Source organism: Acinonyx jubatus, chromosome A2 (assembly GCF_027475565.1).
Source record: "Acinonyx jubatus isolate Ajub_Pintada_27869175 chromosome A2, VMU_Ajub_asm_v1.0, whole genome shotgun sequence".
NCBI classification, from domain to species: Eukaryota; Metazoa; Chordata; class Mammalia; order Carnivora; family Felidae; genus Acinonyx; species Acinonyx jubatus.
In genome coordinates, this window is record NC_069383.1 from 2647462 (window position 1) to 2662802 (window position 15341).

At 43.6% G+C, this 15341-nt stretch overlaps 1 protein-coding gene across 4 annotated transcripts in view; it reads right to left on the reverse strand.

Annotated features, from left to right (window-relative positions):
• Nucleotides 1–15341, reverse strand: part of RBM33 (RNA binding motif protein 33) — a 139537-nt gene that overhangs the window by 79641 nt on the left and 44555 nt on the right. The window contains exon 6 of one of the 4 annotated variants that reach the window (XM_053217825.1): nucleotides 12143–12259. The exons of the other annotated variants lie outside the window; for them this stretch is intronic. Coding sequence (XP_053073800.1) covers nucleotides 12143–12259 — 117 coding nt within the window. The remainder of the gene's footprint in view (nucleotides 1–12142; nucleotides 12260–15341) is intronic. 4 annotated transcript variants of the gene reach the window in all.

The following is a 15341-nucleotide window of genomic DNA, read 5'->3' on the forward strand; positions in this document are numbered from 1 at the left end:
CACCCTAGTGCTTCACTCCACCATCCAGGGTCTGCATCGCCGCCTCTGGCCCAGATTTTACTGCAACAACACAACTTTTTTTTTTTTTTCCAGTCACACTGACACCAGCTTTTATCTCCTATTTTATTATGTCAGTATTCCCACAAAAATACTGCCTAATCTGGTCCCAACTGAAAGTCATTTCTTCATCAACAATTCTTCCTTTACCACAAATGTTCCTTTTATGCCACTGATCACTTTTGACCTTTTACTTGGTCTCAGTGACCTACTGGGAGAGAATAAGACAGGTACTTATTGAGTGCCAGGTTCACACAAATTCTTTTTGTAAACACAAGAAAACAGAATTTGCCCCTCGATTCTCATGATTCGTTATTTTAAACGTGCTTTACTCTTAACAGAAACAAAAATGAACTGCCTCATTAGAAAATGCGCAAGAAAAAATTTAACATAAACCCAAAAGACAACTGTTTTATATTCTCTTCCCAACAACATCTTCCATGAAAAAAGGTCAACTACAAATGCACGTACTCACTGCTGTGAATACTGCAAGTCTCTACACACCTTCAGGAGTTCAAATGCCTGAAGATACAATGACGAATGTATGACTATATATTTTAAGCCTGATGACAGTGACGCTACCTTTCAGTACTCTGACATTTAGTATAGCACGGAATCTTAAAGCGCCAAAGTCTTGGTATTTTGTCGGTTTGATATTTGATATTATTCCCGTCTTCCTGAATATCTGAAACCAATGAGTAACACTTGCGAAGGGCCCAGCTGGGCCTGGGCGGCACTCCGCTCCACTCAAGGGTAAGCTCACGGACAAAGTGCTCTTCTCCTCGTCCGTCCGTATGCTCCAGAGCAGTGCTTCTCAAATGTCATGTCCACACCCATCACCGGGAACCCAGTTCTGATGCAGATCATGACTCCACAGGGGGGCCTGAGACTCTGAATTTCTAACATGCTCCACGTGAAGCCAACACGCTTCACAGACCGTGCTTTTTGAGTAGCCAGGCCACAGAGGAGGGAAAGGAATGGCCACCAATAAAGCGAAGGTTCCATTTATTACAAGAGTCATTCCTAATTCAACCATTAACAGTAATTTCAGTTTAAAGACCTTCCAACCAGTTCAATGCACAGCATGACAATACGAAGCTAATAAAGGGTATTCTGCATCAAATCTCCACCTAAGAAATCTCAAGAGAACAAGGATGACTGGAAAAGTCTTTCTTTGAAGCAAATCCTAAAACCCACCAACAAATCGAGTCTATGACCCAGCATTTTGCATTCCCAGGTATTTATCCAAGAGAAATGATCATTTATGTGCATGTAAAAACCTGTAGGCAAATATTTACAGCTCTCTTTTGGGTCAGCAAAACTGGATCAACAGTAAGTGAATGGACACATAAAGCGGGTCCATTCAATGCTCCTGGGCCCTAGCAAGGAATGAGCTACTGATAGACACCTGGGGTGAGGTGGCAAAGGTGTGCGGGATGGGAGAGGCCAATCGCGATATACTGCGACAAGTCCGCTCACAGGACGTGCTCCACGAGAAAACATTATACTGGTTGCCAGTGGTTAGAAACGGAGGGAAGGCAGGATTGGTTTTCTGAGCAATGGAATTTCTAGAACGCAAACTTGTGGTACAGGTGTCCAATTAAGCCGGTAACTACATCAAGGACTACACAAGCCCTGAAGTGGCTTCGCCTGCCTCAACTACAGTGCATTTGACAACCTTCACTAAACTGGACTCGTGCCTTCAGGCACTGGTTACTGCCTCTTACTCTAAATACTGGGCTCAAAAAAAAGAAAAGGAAAAAGCATCTCTTTTAGCCATATGATTTACAGAATTAAATAACCAATCTGCCAAAATGCTGACTTTCTGGACAGTTTTTGACAAGGACTATCTAGTATTCCATTCATAGGAAGGGTGGTGTTGGGTGACAAACAATAATCAAGTTATCTTAAAATTTTACTGTACAAGAAGTTAAATAATTGTGTATCTGTGATCTTATTAGGCTCTGCCAAAAGTACTCAGAGGTTTAATTTTAGCTACTTAATTATGATGAAAAGCTGAAAGCCATAATTGTGACTCTTAGCAGAGGGCACACATTAAAACCACTGTGAAAGCTCTTCAGAGACAGACAAGTCAGAATCTGATCACATTCCGCTGTCCCTTGAACCACACAGGTGAGAAATGCACAGGTCCACGTATATGTGGATTCATTGGATGAATACGGTACTATAAACAGATCTTCCTTATGGCCCAACGCGAGGCTTGAACTCACAACCTTGAGATGAAGACCTGAGCTGAAATCAAGAGTCAGGCGTTTAACCGAATGAGTGACCCACGTGCCCCTCCTTAAGATGTTCTTAATAACATCTCTTTCCTCCAGCTTGCTTTATTATCTATTATAGCATATAATACACATAACATATGAAATAGGTGCTAATCAACTATTTGTTACCAGTAAGGCGCTTGGTAGCTAAGTTCTAGGGGATCCAAAAGTAAAAGTTATATGCAGATTTTTGACTGAGTGGGGACGAGCACCCCTAACCCCAGCATTGTTCAAGGGTCAACTGTATACATAAACAATTAGAAAGTCGAATTCTGGCAAGACCCAGACCTGCATATTTTTTAAGCTCTCCAGCTAATTCTGAAATGAACCTGTGATCTCTCAGTGTCTTGAAAGAAAATTCAGTATTCGATCCCAAACCCAAGGGGAAAAAAACAGGCAGTTCTCTGAAACAGGGGTGGGGGGGCTTGGGAGTTGGGAGGGTGGAGAAAAGTATACAGAACACTGTTTTTAAAAAACTTCCCAGAAGTTTTTAATGCTTACAGAATATTTGACAGAGAATTCTTCGTTATATCATGAAATACACATACAAATCAAATACAAATTCTAATTCTACCAACAGTGAAAATTTACAAGTTGGAAAGATGGAGCAAATTGTGCAAAAATTAAGAAAATTACAGACCAATATCCTTCATAAATACAGACATAAAATTCCTTAAAACAATAAAAGCACATGGAATCCAGCAAAATATAAAAAGGAAAATACATCAGAACCAAGTGAGGTTTAGCAAGAGCCAGAAGCACAAGGCTGATTTAACATTCAAAACACTCAATTAACACATCTTGGAGATGAATTCCAAATGCCCCGCAGATAGCCCCCCTGCCCCAAGCCCTCCTCTGGAGGTGGAACTTCAGGCCTTCCCCACACCTTGACAGGCGACCACGCACCCTTAGGGACTTGCCTCCAAAGAACAGAGCAGGGCAAAGGAAAGACAGCACTTTACAGACCTACCACCCACCATGGCAAACCTGACCCGACCCCATGATCAAGGCTAACACTGCCAGGGAGGTCCTGTACCCAGTGGTGTGACGGAGGAGAAGGGCATCGGACCTCTGTGATATTCTCTCCAGTCTCCAGTCTAATCATGAGGAAAATACCAGACAGGCCCAGACTGCACACAGTGTACAGGATACCTGGCCAGGTCACCTCTTTAGACTGTCACAGACACAAGTCGAAAGTTGTGAAACACAAGGAAAGACTGACAAACTAACACAGACCGGAGGAGACACAACAGTGTGGTCCCCTGGACCGGATCCCGGAACGGAAAGAAGTCATTAATAATTAAAAATTTGTGTAATGGAAATAAAGTCTGGAGCATTGTTAATCTAGTTTTTTAAAAAAGTCAATTTAATTCACATTAATAAACGAAAGGATAAAAGCCACAGGAGTATCTCGACAGATGCAGAAAAGCACTGACAAAATCCAACACCCACGTCTCACGTTTAAAAGAGTCTCAGCAAACTAGATACAGAAAAGAGCTTCTTCAATCTGATGAAAACAAAGCAAGCCAAACAAAGCTTCAGTGAGCTTGTATTACGTACTTCGTGGGACATCAAACACTTCCCCTGCCATCAAGAACCAGGCAAGAATGAGTGGCTCCAGTATTTCCACTCTACATAGCACTAGAGGCCAGTGAGGTCAAAGACATAACAGGGCAGGTCGGAAATGAAGAATTAAAGTGTGTCAATTAATAGCAACGTGATTATTAAGGTATCGGTTTTCCCCCAATTCCATGGAAAGATACAATGCACTCTCTACCAAAGTCCCAACCAGATGTTTAGCAGGTCTTGGCAAATCAGTTACAGAACTTACACGGAAATCCAAAAGATCTAGAATAGCCGAAACAGTCTTGAAAAGGAAGACAAAACTGGTGGATTTACACTACCTGATCTCATGCTACAGTAATCAAGACAGCGGAACACCAGCAAGGGAATAAGAAAGGCTCCAGAAAGAGACACAAACTTAAATGGTCGATTAATTCCCAATACAAGCACTAAGGCAATGCAGTGGGGACAAATAATGGTGCAACAATCAGGGGCACATACAGAAAAAAGTGAGCCTCATTCACACACACACACGCACACACACGTATCAGTTGCGACAGATCAGAGACCTAAAGTATAAATAGCTAACATTACAGAGCTTCCAGAAGAAAACACAGGCTAGTATCTTTGCAGCTCTGGGGTAGACAAAGATTTTTGGGCCGCAGAATTACCTGGTCTTCGTCAAAATTAAATTGTCTGCTCATGACAAGGCACCTTTAAGAAAATTGTAACACAAGCCACAGTCTCAGAGAAAATATTCACTATACACATAAACGTCTATCTGGATATAAACACCTATCTATCAAGAACATACAGACAGTAGGTGTATAAGTGTTCTACGTGGAGCAGGCAGATATAGACAACACATACGTGTGCGCAGACGATATATACTCTCCATGTGCAGTAGAGAGACAAAAATTAAAAAGACAACCCATGTTTTTAAAAGACTAAAAATAGACACAAAGAAGATACAGAAGTCCAACAGGCACAAGGAGTGGCACTCAACATCCTTAGTTAGCAAAGGAATACACACTTAAGTCATGAAGACACAACCAGTCCAAGGACTAAACGGAAGGCAGACAGTACCAAGTGACGGAGAACGGAGACTCTCGGGCACGAGCACCGGGAGTACAAAATGAAACGACCACTCTGCGAAACCATTTGGTGGTTTCTTCTAGAATTCAGCATATCTCTACCCTGTCTCAGTAATTCCATTCCTAGATAACACCAAGGAACATGAAAAGATATAGCCACTGGCAGATGTGTAAAAACCTCTTGATATTACTTTAGTCATGATTAAAAAAAAAGGAAACCCAAGTATCTATTTATTATTGGGAGAATGAACAAATATGGTACACTCACAAGACGGGATGAACTACCGACATACACAACTACCTGGATGAGTCTCCAAAACGTTCTGTTAAACAAAAGAAGCTAGACGCAGAGTCAACCTTACATATGACAGGGCTACATTTCTATGAAGCTCTAGAAGAGGAAAGACTGATTTCAGGCGACAAATACGAAACGCCGTTTGCCCCTGGGGAGCCAGGACTGACCAGAAAAGAAAGAAGAGGAAATCTTCTGGGGTCACAGAACTGCTTCTTACAAAGGAAGACGGTAACTGGAAAAAACGCGTCTCAAAACACCGAACCGCACACGTCGGATCTGTGTCTGCCGCTGAACACGAACGGGACCACAGTTTTCACAGGAAGCATGCGACGCCGTGCAAAGATGTTCGCGGACTTCCCTCATCACTTCTCGTAGACACGAGAACAGTACCTAAACCGGCAAGCCCGTTTACGCCGTGTTTGAAGACCACGGCCCGGGTGGCACCGAGGCGGCCAGAGAATGAGACGGGCTTGGCGGTCATCTTCGTAGTTCTTTCTCACTTGATGCAAGGACAGCGACTTCTTCGTCCTAACCAGGCAAGAACGTTCGGGAAATAAACGGAGCCGCCTAAAGGAGGCTTCCCCGTCGAAGTCCCTCTCCGGGTCCGTAACTCAGCCTCTACTAGGTACTCAAACGCAGCTCCTGGAATGCGGTCTTCTGAAGACTGCAAACCGCCTCCTCGCCTGGCAGCGGCTGCAGGACGGCCCGGGGTGGGGCCGTCAACACCCGTCAGACACTGAAGGAAATGGATGAAAAAGCCAGAGACACCGCCACACGGGCAGGGGCAGGAACACGGTGCAGCGGCCGACTGCAAGTGTCACTCCTCCCGGAGGGCTCTGTGAGCGACAGGCTCCGAAAGCAAAAGGCACGACGGCAGCGCACGACCCCTACCTTTCAACACCTCAAGCAGCATCGCACCCACATGCTCCCAGTAAAGATCTTGTAGACGGACTCTACTTTCAGAAAGAAAACAAGCCCCAGATCCGTGTCACGAGGGGAGAGACCAGCACATGTCCTGCCTCCAAGAAGGACCATTGAAAGTCCTGACAGCGAAGAACATTACAAAGAATTTTCAGTCGGTACAAAACAAGCAACGTAAACAGGGTAAACTTCAACCACCGGGACAGAAGGACAGGAAAGTAAATATATGAAAAATATGTTACAGGGGCACCTGGGTGGCTCAGTCGGTTGAGCGTCCGACTTCAGCTCAGGTCGTGATCTCGCGGTCTGTGAGTTCGAGCCCCACGTCCCGCTCTGTGCTGACAGCTCGGAGCCCGGAGCCTGCTTTGGATTCTGTGTCTCCCTCTCCTTCTTCCCCTCCCCTGCTCATGCTCTGTCTCTCAAAAATGAATAAATGTTAAAAAAAATTTTTTTAAATATGTTACAAATACAAATACAGTAAATATAAAAATACAAACGTATTAAAAACACTTAAAAAATATATTAAGCAACATAAATAAGGCAAACTTCAACCAACCATCAGGGACAAAAGAATAAAGTATATGTATGAGTGACTTTTTAAAAATACTTTCAAATATTGGGGCACCTGAGTGGCTCAGTCGGTTGAGCCTCCGACTTCAGCTCGGGTCATGATCTCGCGGTCCGTGAGGTCGAGCCCCGCGTCGGGCTCTGGGCTGACGGCTCAGAGCCTGGAGCTGCTTTGGATTCTGTGTCTCCCTCTCTCTCTGCCCCTCCCCCACTCATGCTCTGTCTCTGTCTCAGAAATAAACATTAAAAAAATTTTTTTAATACTTTCAAATACTAAATTTAAAATTAAATTATGGAATATAGAGCTTAAAAGAAAAGAAAGCAAATACTATACCTCCCAACAGATAGCATTAAAAAAAAAAGAGTATTTAATCTGGATGAGACTTTACTTTCTGTTCTATAAAAAGATTCATACTGAAATCCACCCTTAGGATGTTTCATGTGAGAATTAACAACAACTAGAAGTCATAGGAGTTAACAAATGCAATCTGGTTCTTTGCCTTACACATTCCAGGGTCAAAATTTTAACCATCTTATTTTCCCCACTTCTAAAAGTTATTTTGGTCATAGCAAAAATACTTCAAAACATTTGGGGTACAGGGGCACCTGGGTGGCTCAGTTAAGCAGCCGACTCTTGAGTTCAGCTCAGGTTAAGATCTCCTGGTTGTGAGTTCGAGCCCTCATAGGGCTCCGTGCTCAGGGCAGAGCCCACTTCGGATCCTCTGTCTCCCTCTCTCTGCCCCTCCCCCCCACGCCCACCCCCATCCCTGTGTGCTCACTCTCTTGCTCTCACTGTCTCTCGCTCTGTGTCTCTCACACACACACACACACACACACACACACACACACACACACAAATGTTAAAAATTTTTAAATAAAACATTTGGGATACAAAGTATCAAATAACCCCACCATCTAGAGCTAAGTAAAGCACTATCACCATTTTTTATCTCTCCATTCGGATGTTGAGAGTCTCACACCCACGCACACACACTCAGATGGAGGAATCGTATCATCTTGGTCTTTTCCTTTACACGCCCAACAGAGAGCCAGGGCACCCTCTGGTAAACCTACAGCCCCCATCATTTAACCCTCTAGAAAAACCTACTACGTTGGTTCCATTTACTCTCCAGGCTGCAAACGAACAGCCAGAGTACACATCTTTGAACACATCTTAAATGGACTCTTTCAGATGACTTCGTCAAGGTGGAATTATTGAGCCAAAGGACTTGAAGGCTTTCGATACTGTCAAGAACGGTGAAGGGTGTGTGATTCACCCTTCTTGCAAGCTAATGAGGTCGCCGGCCACTGTTCCACAGAGGCAGCGAGAGGACATGAGACCCTGGTCACAGTTGAGGACAACGCATTACTGTGACCCAGAGCAGTGGCATTTTGGGGCCAGCTCCCTGAGCCGATTCCCTGTGCACCCTGTGAACGCAGGGGGCTGTGTTACAGGACACGGGAGGGACGCAGAGTTTAACCCCCCCCCCCCCCCCAGTGTGTTCTAATGAGCAGAAAGCACATCTGCCCCTGGTTCTTCAGGAAGACACTCCGTCTCTTAATCCGTGTGCTGCACAAACATCCGTGAACAGACGGCTGACGACAAAGGTGCAGCCAGCTTCGCTCGCCAAATATGCAGACATGAGAGACCTTGGAAGACAGACCCCTGGCAGTTAACATTTCTGAAATGTCCCCCAATTGAATGAGACTATATCTGACCAATAATTTTGATTTTTGCCTGTATTAAAAAAGGTTAAAATTATCAGTTTTCATGTTATTTTACTGAATATATTTTACATACTTAATGCTCATTTGCTTACCTAATTTTTGGATTACTTTCTCATATTATTTAGTCTTCTTTCTATAGGAGAGCTCATCTGTATATATTGAGTATATTTAACTCTTACATACTGAATATATTAACTTTACTGACTATATTAATTTTTAGGCTCACATGTAAATATTTCCCCACATTTGTCATGTGTCTGAACTTCTTTACAGTGTTTTGGAGTACTTATATATAATCAAGTCACTCTTTTCCCTTATGACTTAAAAAAGCCTTATTTACCGGGGTGTCGGGTGGCTCAGTTAGGTGTCTGACTTCAGCTCAGGTCATGATCTCACGGTTCATGGGCTCGAGCCCCACGTCGGGCTCTGTGCCGACAGCTCAGAGCCTGGAGCTGCTTCAGATTCTGTGTCTCCCTCTCTCTCTGCCGCTCCCCTGCTCACACTTGGTCTCTCTTGATCTCACTCAAAAACAGACACTTAAAACAAAAAAAGGCCCTATTACCATGAGTAGAAAGTAATAACCAAGACAACTTGGTGCTCAATTTTCCACATTTTCTATCATGTCCTTAATAATAAAACTCCTAACTTTGACTGGACACGCTGTCACCTAACAAAACACCATATTCACCAGTCTCCCTTGCTGTGAGTTACAGCCACGTGCCTAAGGCGTAACTCAAGAGACATTTATGAAGTGTCGTAGGAGAACTCAGGAATGTATCTTCAAAGGGCGAGCAGGGTCCCTGTTCAGTCTTCCTGCAATCAATCCACTTTTTGGATGTAGACCATGGTAAAAACAGCAGCCCTAGAACATACCATGGAAGTCTAGAAGTCTGGGTACCTGATTACTCAGTGAGGTCTACACCAGATCTGAAACACCTTGTGGAATTTTTTGACATTAGTGAAAAATAAACCTCTTAATATTTGCTGAGTATTCTCTTCTGCAGGTAAGCCTAAGGCCATTAGGTCACCATTATTAAAGTGTTTTCTTCTGGGGAGACTGGGTGGCTTAGTCGGGTAAGCATCTGACTTTGGCTCAAGTCATGATCTCATGGTTTGTGAGTTTGAGCCCCACATCAGCTCTGTGCTGACAGCTTGGAGCCTGGAGCCTGCTTCAGATCCTCTGTCCTCCTCTCTCTCTGCCCCTCCCCCCTACTCATGGTCGCTCACACTCTCTCTGTCTCAAAAATAAAACATTCGGAGCGGAGCGCCTGGGTGGTTCAGTCAGTTGAGCATCCAACTTCGACTCAGGTCATGATCTCGCAGTTTGTGAGTTTGAACCCCGCATCGGGCTCTGTGCTGACAGCTCGGAGCCTGGAGCCTGCTTAGGATTCTGTGTCTCCCTCTCTCTGACCCTTCCCCGCTCATGCTCTGTCTCTCTCTGTCTCTCAAAGATGAATAAACGTTAAAAAAAAAAAATTAAAATAAACATTTTAAAAAATGCTTTCTTCCAATACATTTACAATTTGACATGTGTATATCTATGTGTATAAGTGTATGTTTGGCTATTTTTTACACTGGAATATTTAGTCAATCTGAGAGCCATATTGGTATAAGGTGTAAGGGAAGAATCTAACTTTTCCCCAATTTAAGCCTTTAAGTATGTCTGAGATACTCTGTCATATTAATACACACATTAGGAGTTCATTTCCTTTACGAAAATGCTCCTCCAAAGACATCTCTCTCTTCAGAAGATACTTGAAAAGGGAAGGCAAAATTACCGTTTTTTAAAAAACAACCGTTTTTTAAGATTGTAATGAACACAATTCAGCAATTACAGTCTGAAATATCCAGATCTACGAGTACAAAAGGCACTTCTGGAAGGCCCCGGGCAACGGTAACACCCGTTATCCTTTGACTGCTTTCAACAACAGTACTTCGTATCTCCAGAGAGCATCTGAAGATTAAAATCCACAAAAGCTTTTCTCATTCTAAAATATGCCACAAACACAATATATTATCAAAGACTGAAAAGACTATTACCTAAAATACTGAAAGAATAAATTATAGACAAAAATCAATTAAATTAATTTTCCGAATTCAAAATACCACCAACTAACAAATAGGACATGAGCTAATGGGTGTCCCTCTAAACGATTCAGCACTCGGAATGCTTTCTGCAGCCCCCTCTCTGCCCTTCCTCTTCTCTCCTCTCGTGGCATCTTAAAGAGTTCTTTCCCGGACGTGTTTAGCCTGAACACCCCTCCCTGGTCTGACCGAGGCTGGCTCCAAGCTCTCCACCAGGCACTGTGGTGGACATGACCCACAGACATCTCTGGTTTCCCTGGACCTTGGTGCGGTGGCTCGTTACTGCCAGAACAGAGCAGTCCTAAGTAGGGGAACCACCTCTAATTTAACATCTCTTTTAGCTTTGTCTTGGTTCCTTGTCCTGGTTCCTTTTACAAGTGCAGAATGTGAGTAAAGAGTTCATCACACTATTCTTCTATCTTTTCTCTAAGTTTCAAATTATTTCAAATAGCAAGAGACAGAAAACACAAAAGGAAAAATCACATTTAGCGTGTTAGAGAGGAGAAAAGAGTATGTATCGGAAAGTGTCCACAGCACGCACGTTCATATACTCTATCACAGCGCTGTGTCAGGGAAAAGAAAGGGTAAATACAATGTTTTATATATTGAGTTTCTAAAGCACTGGCATAAGACCTAAAGTAAATGACTTAAGCCAGGGAAATATCACTTTTCGTGATCTTTTGGGAAAAGGAGGGGAAAGAGTATTAAGGAAAATAACTAAGGAAAAAAAGCATTAATAAGGAAAAAAAGTTTTAAAACCAACAGGTCCTAAGGCTACAGAATGATTTTGTGGCTTACGTGCTTGGCCCACAGGACAAGTTCTAAGGTTGGAACACAGAAGCTATGAAACCCAATGCCTTATGCCACCTCTATTCACCCAAATGACATCCATTTTTCAGACTACTCCATGGGTTACTTCTTCTGTAAAGCCTCAACGCCTGCCCACCCACTTTCCCAACTCGCTCCAAGACACCCTCAGCAACCAGAGGGCCCGTCCGTCTGTGAGCTTGCGAAGCAGGGGTCTGAGCCTCTGCTGGGAAGCTTCACTTCTATGTTTACATCACACGAATCTGCCCACATTCCTTCCCTCCCACGTATTAAGCTACACGTTGAGCACAGGGACCAAGCTTCCCAACCATCCTTGTTTCTTCAGCACCTGAGACAGCACCTAAACACGGGGGACCCAGAAGTATTCTTTCCATAATGGTTCTGACTAACGAACGTGAACTAATTTAAAATGATTACAGCACGCCTTTCAAAGCACTAACACATACATCACATTTTTTAAAGATCTCTACCCACGCCCCCCTCAAACATTTAAAATATTCTAACACTTAAAGGGCAAACAGCTAAATGGAAAGAAATCACAGCTCACCAGAACTCACCACCCAAAAGACTTGAGAAAGGTCAGGCTTTTTACTACACTCATCGTTCAAAGAAGAGATGTATCTATCAACTTTTCACTAATGCCAAAAAGATGGCTCATTTTAAATCTGGAAGGAAAAAAAACCACCAAAATTTTGGGCTCTTTTTAAAAGACGAGCAAATACCTCTTCCGGTTCAGGAGCAACCTGGCGGTCAGTGATCTCATTTAATTCATCTTCAGCAACACAGTCTTCCTGCTCTTGGAGCCCGTGCTGCCCACAAGCCCGCAAGTATTCTCCATCCTGACAGCCGTTAGAGAGAAAGTAAGTTTTTCTCATATAGCTTTGGGTTTTTACAAGCACTTTTCATCTTCAGCACTCATGCTTAATTATTTTGGCAGATTTTACTACGGCTATTGCCCGACTAAGCAGAGAGCACCCAGCACAAACACAGAATGCGCCCTCCCCTGTGTTCATGAGGACGGAGTGCAGTACGCTAGCCCGGTCGCTGAGCTTAGTGACATAGCTCTGCTTCAAATCCAAGCGCCCTGATAATTAGCGCTACTTAAAATGAGCACGAAAGAAAAGTCTTCTTAAAAACAACATGCATATGCTCACACAGCGCAGCTCAGCAGCAGTAAGGGGGCTGAAATCATGCGAAACTTGAACCATTTTTACGGCAATAGAAAGCAACAAAAGTGTGAACCATTCAACTCAACACAAGAGCTTTATCAGCAATCACATTAGAATTTGTTTCTCCATCAGTCCATCCCTTGAATTAAACAGGTGACTCCAGCTTTGTAGGAAATGGAAGGGGCATGTCAGCAGGCAGGCGTCCCTTGAAGGGCACATGGAGGGAAGTAGACAAGCTGGCTAAAGACAATTCGAGAGAAAGAAGGGTTCCTGCAGACATCACCAAGTAACAAGGACATGTGATCCTACGCAGAGAGCTGAACTTCCCAGTGTGCCTGGTCACTGGCTGAAATGCACAGTGGGTGGTTCCAAGACAAACAACCAAGAGTGAGCACGGACAGAACCCGAACACACTCCTGTGGAGCAGACAAGAGCCGCACCTAGAACGCCCAAAGGAAGTAGCTGTATTCAAGATGAGACACCATCTTAGACCCCACAAATGTCTCTGAGACTATCTGAACACACTGCGTTTTAGTCTCCAGAAGAAACTGTTCGTATCCTATCAAAAAGAGAAGCTGGCACCACCCGCAAGTCACTGACAGCACAACTGTCAGGTTTCAAATACGGCCAGACGATGGTACTGAAAATTTTCAGCTAACGTACAATGGAGAAGAGCCTATCTCACTGGATTCGCACCAAGAAACAACAACCTGCTGCCCTTCCCATATACTATCAATCTGAAATTCTTTTTACAGAACAGTGTTTTCAGAAATCTCAATCTATGTTCATTTTAAAGGCTCTAAATGGATTGTGCTTAAAAGTATAAATCACCCAACAACTTTCTAATATTCTGTTAAATAATAAGCGATATAAACCTTTTCTTAATACAAGAGTACACGTTTTTAAATCAAATCCCAATTCACTCTCAAGATCAGCACTGGCGAAAACTCCTAATACCTAAGGAACGTCTTGCTCTAGCTCTGTCTCAGAAATAAACATTAAAAAAATAAAAATTAAAAAAATAAAAATAAAAAAGGGGGGCGCCTGGGTGGCGCAGTCGGTTAGGCGTCCGACTTCGGCCAGGTCACGATCTCGCAGTCCGTGATTTCGAGCCCCGCGTCGGGGTCTGTGCTGACGGCTCAGAGCCTGGAGCTGCTTCCGATTCTGTGTCTCCCTCTCTCTCTGCCCCTCCCCCACTCGTGCTCTGTCTCTCTCTGTCTCAGAAATAAGTAAGCATTTAAAAAAAAACAAAAACAAAAACAAAACCTAAGGAACGTCTTACTATTGGGTATAACAGGAAAGAAAACCAGGATTGTTCTACCAACTTTTAAACGTGGACCTCAAGTTTCTTCATAAGTAAAAGTGTCCCTCCCAACTGTAAAATCCTGTGGCTTTGCGATTGCACTCCCAGTGAGTCCTTCCGTGTGATTTTAAGAGTGAGCCCAAAAAGACCAAATGTGCTCATGGTCTGCATGTCACAGAGTTCGAGTCTAGCTTGAGAAAACAAGTTAACAAATCCTAACCAGGACACAGGCCACAGCGAAATAAACCCTTTCATCAACTAAAATGCTACTGGGACACACAGGTACGCAATCTACTCCTGCATTAGCTCATCTCATCACGAATCATGAATTCACTGCGCACCACCAAAGGCCTGGGAAGCCAGGGAGCGGCCCCCTCCGCGGCAGAGTGGGAGGAGAGCAGGAGCAGCACGCCCCGGTTCAAGGCCATCTAGGTCCTCGGTCCAAAGCAAAGGTAATGCCAGACTCCACCACAATGACAACTATGCAGAAACCAGCCATTTTAAAGAAACAGGGAAGAGAGAGAAAAGAATGGCCAAGGCTCTAAAGCTAGATGTCCCGAGGAGAGCTGACACTACCTCGCCTCACCGTTAAGGCGTACGGCTCCCCGTGAAAATGTTAGGACACTTTCAGAAACTCTAAGCAAAACTGTTCGTGATTCTTTTGGTTTGAATCTTGAGTTGCCACATTGTTTTTCTTCTTGAGACCAGACTCATAGGCCACAAGACGTTGGATAACTAAGCTGGAGTTTATACAACCAGGGGCCTAAATGCAGGTCTAGTTTGACAATGCAACAAAAGAGAGGGAAAGTCCTCACGTGTGAGAATTCTCTTTACGACAAATTCTGCCACAAGGCCACAGTGAGAAATCTCTCCTACGCGGCCAGGCACAGCTGTGCTGTCGAGCACTTTCCACGCTGATCTGGTCCGCCAAGTTCTAAGTTCACAGAAGGCAGGGGCCATGCCTCATGTCTCATATTCTAGCAAAATGTGTGTCCCCAGTGACCGGACATCAGTGGAGATTTGCTGAGCTGTTGAATTTACAAGGGAAAAGGACTCACATATGATTACCCAATCACCTTATCTTACCGACAAACAGTAGAGATAATAAAATGCTCTAACCAAGCGAATAACCGGCTACATTTTTAAAAGATCTTGGCTTAATTTTTAAGAAACATTTTAAATGTATAGTACCCCAACTTCAGACAGTCCACAAACACACCGGTAAGCCAGACAGCACCTGTCCACACAGTGAAGACTTCTTACTAAGCCAAACCATTACCGTTATCAAAAGAACAAGCACCCATGATGCCTTTTACATGCTTTGATTTACCAAAACTACAAACATGTTCCCATTAAGAGAAACCATTCAAAAAGAATCAGATCTTAATAATAACTACTGAGATATATAAACACAATCATGATTAGGACTAAATACCCTGAGGTTCCACA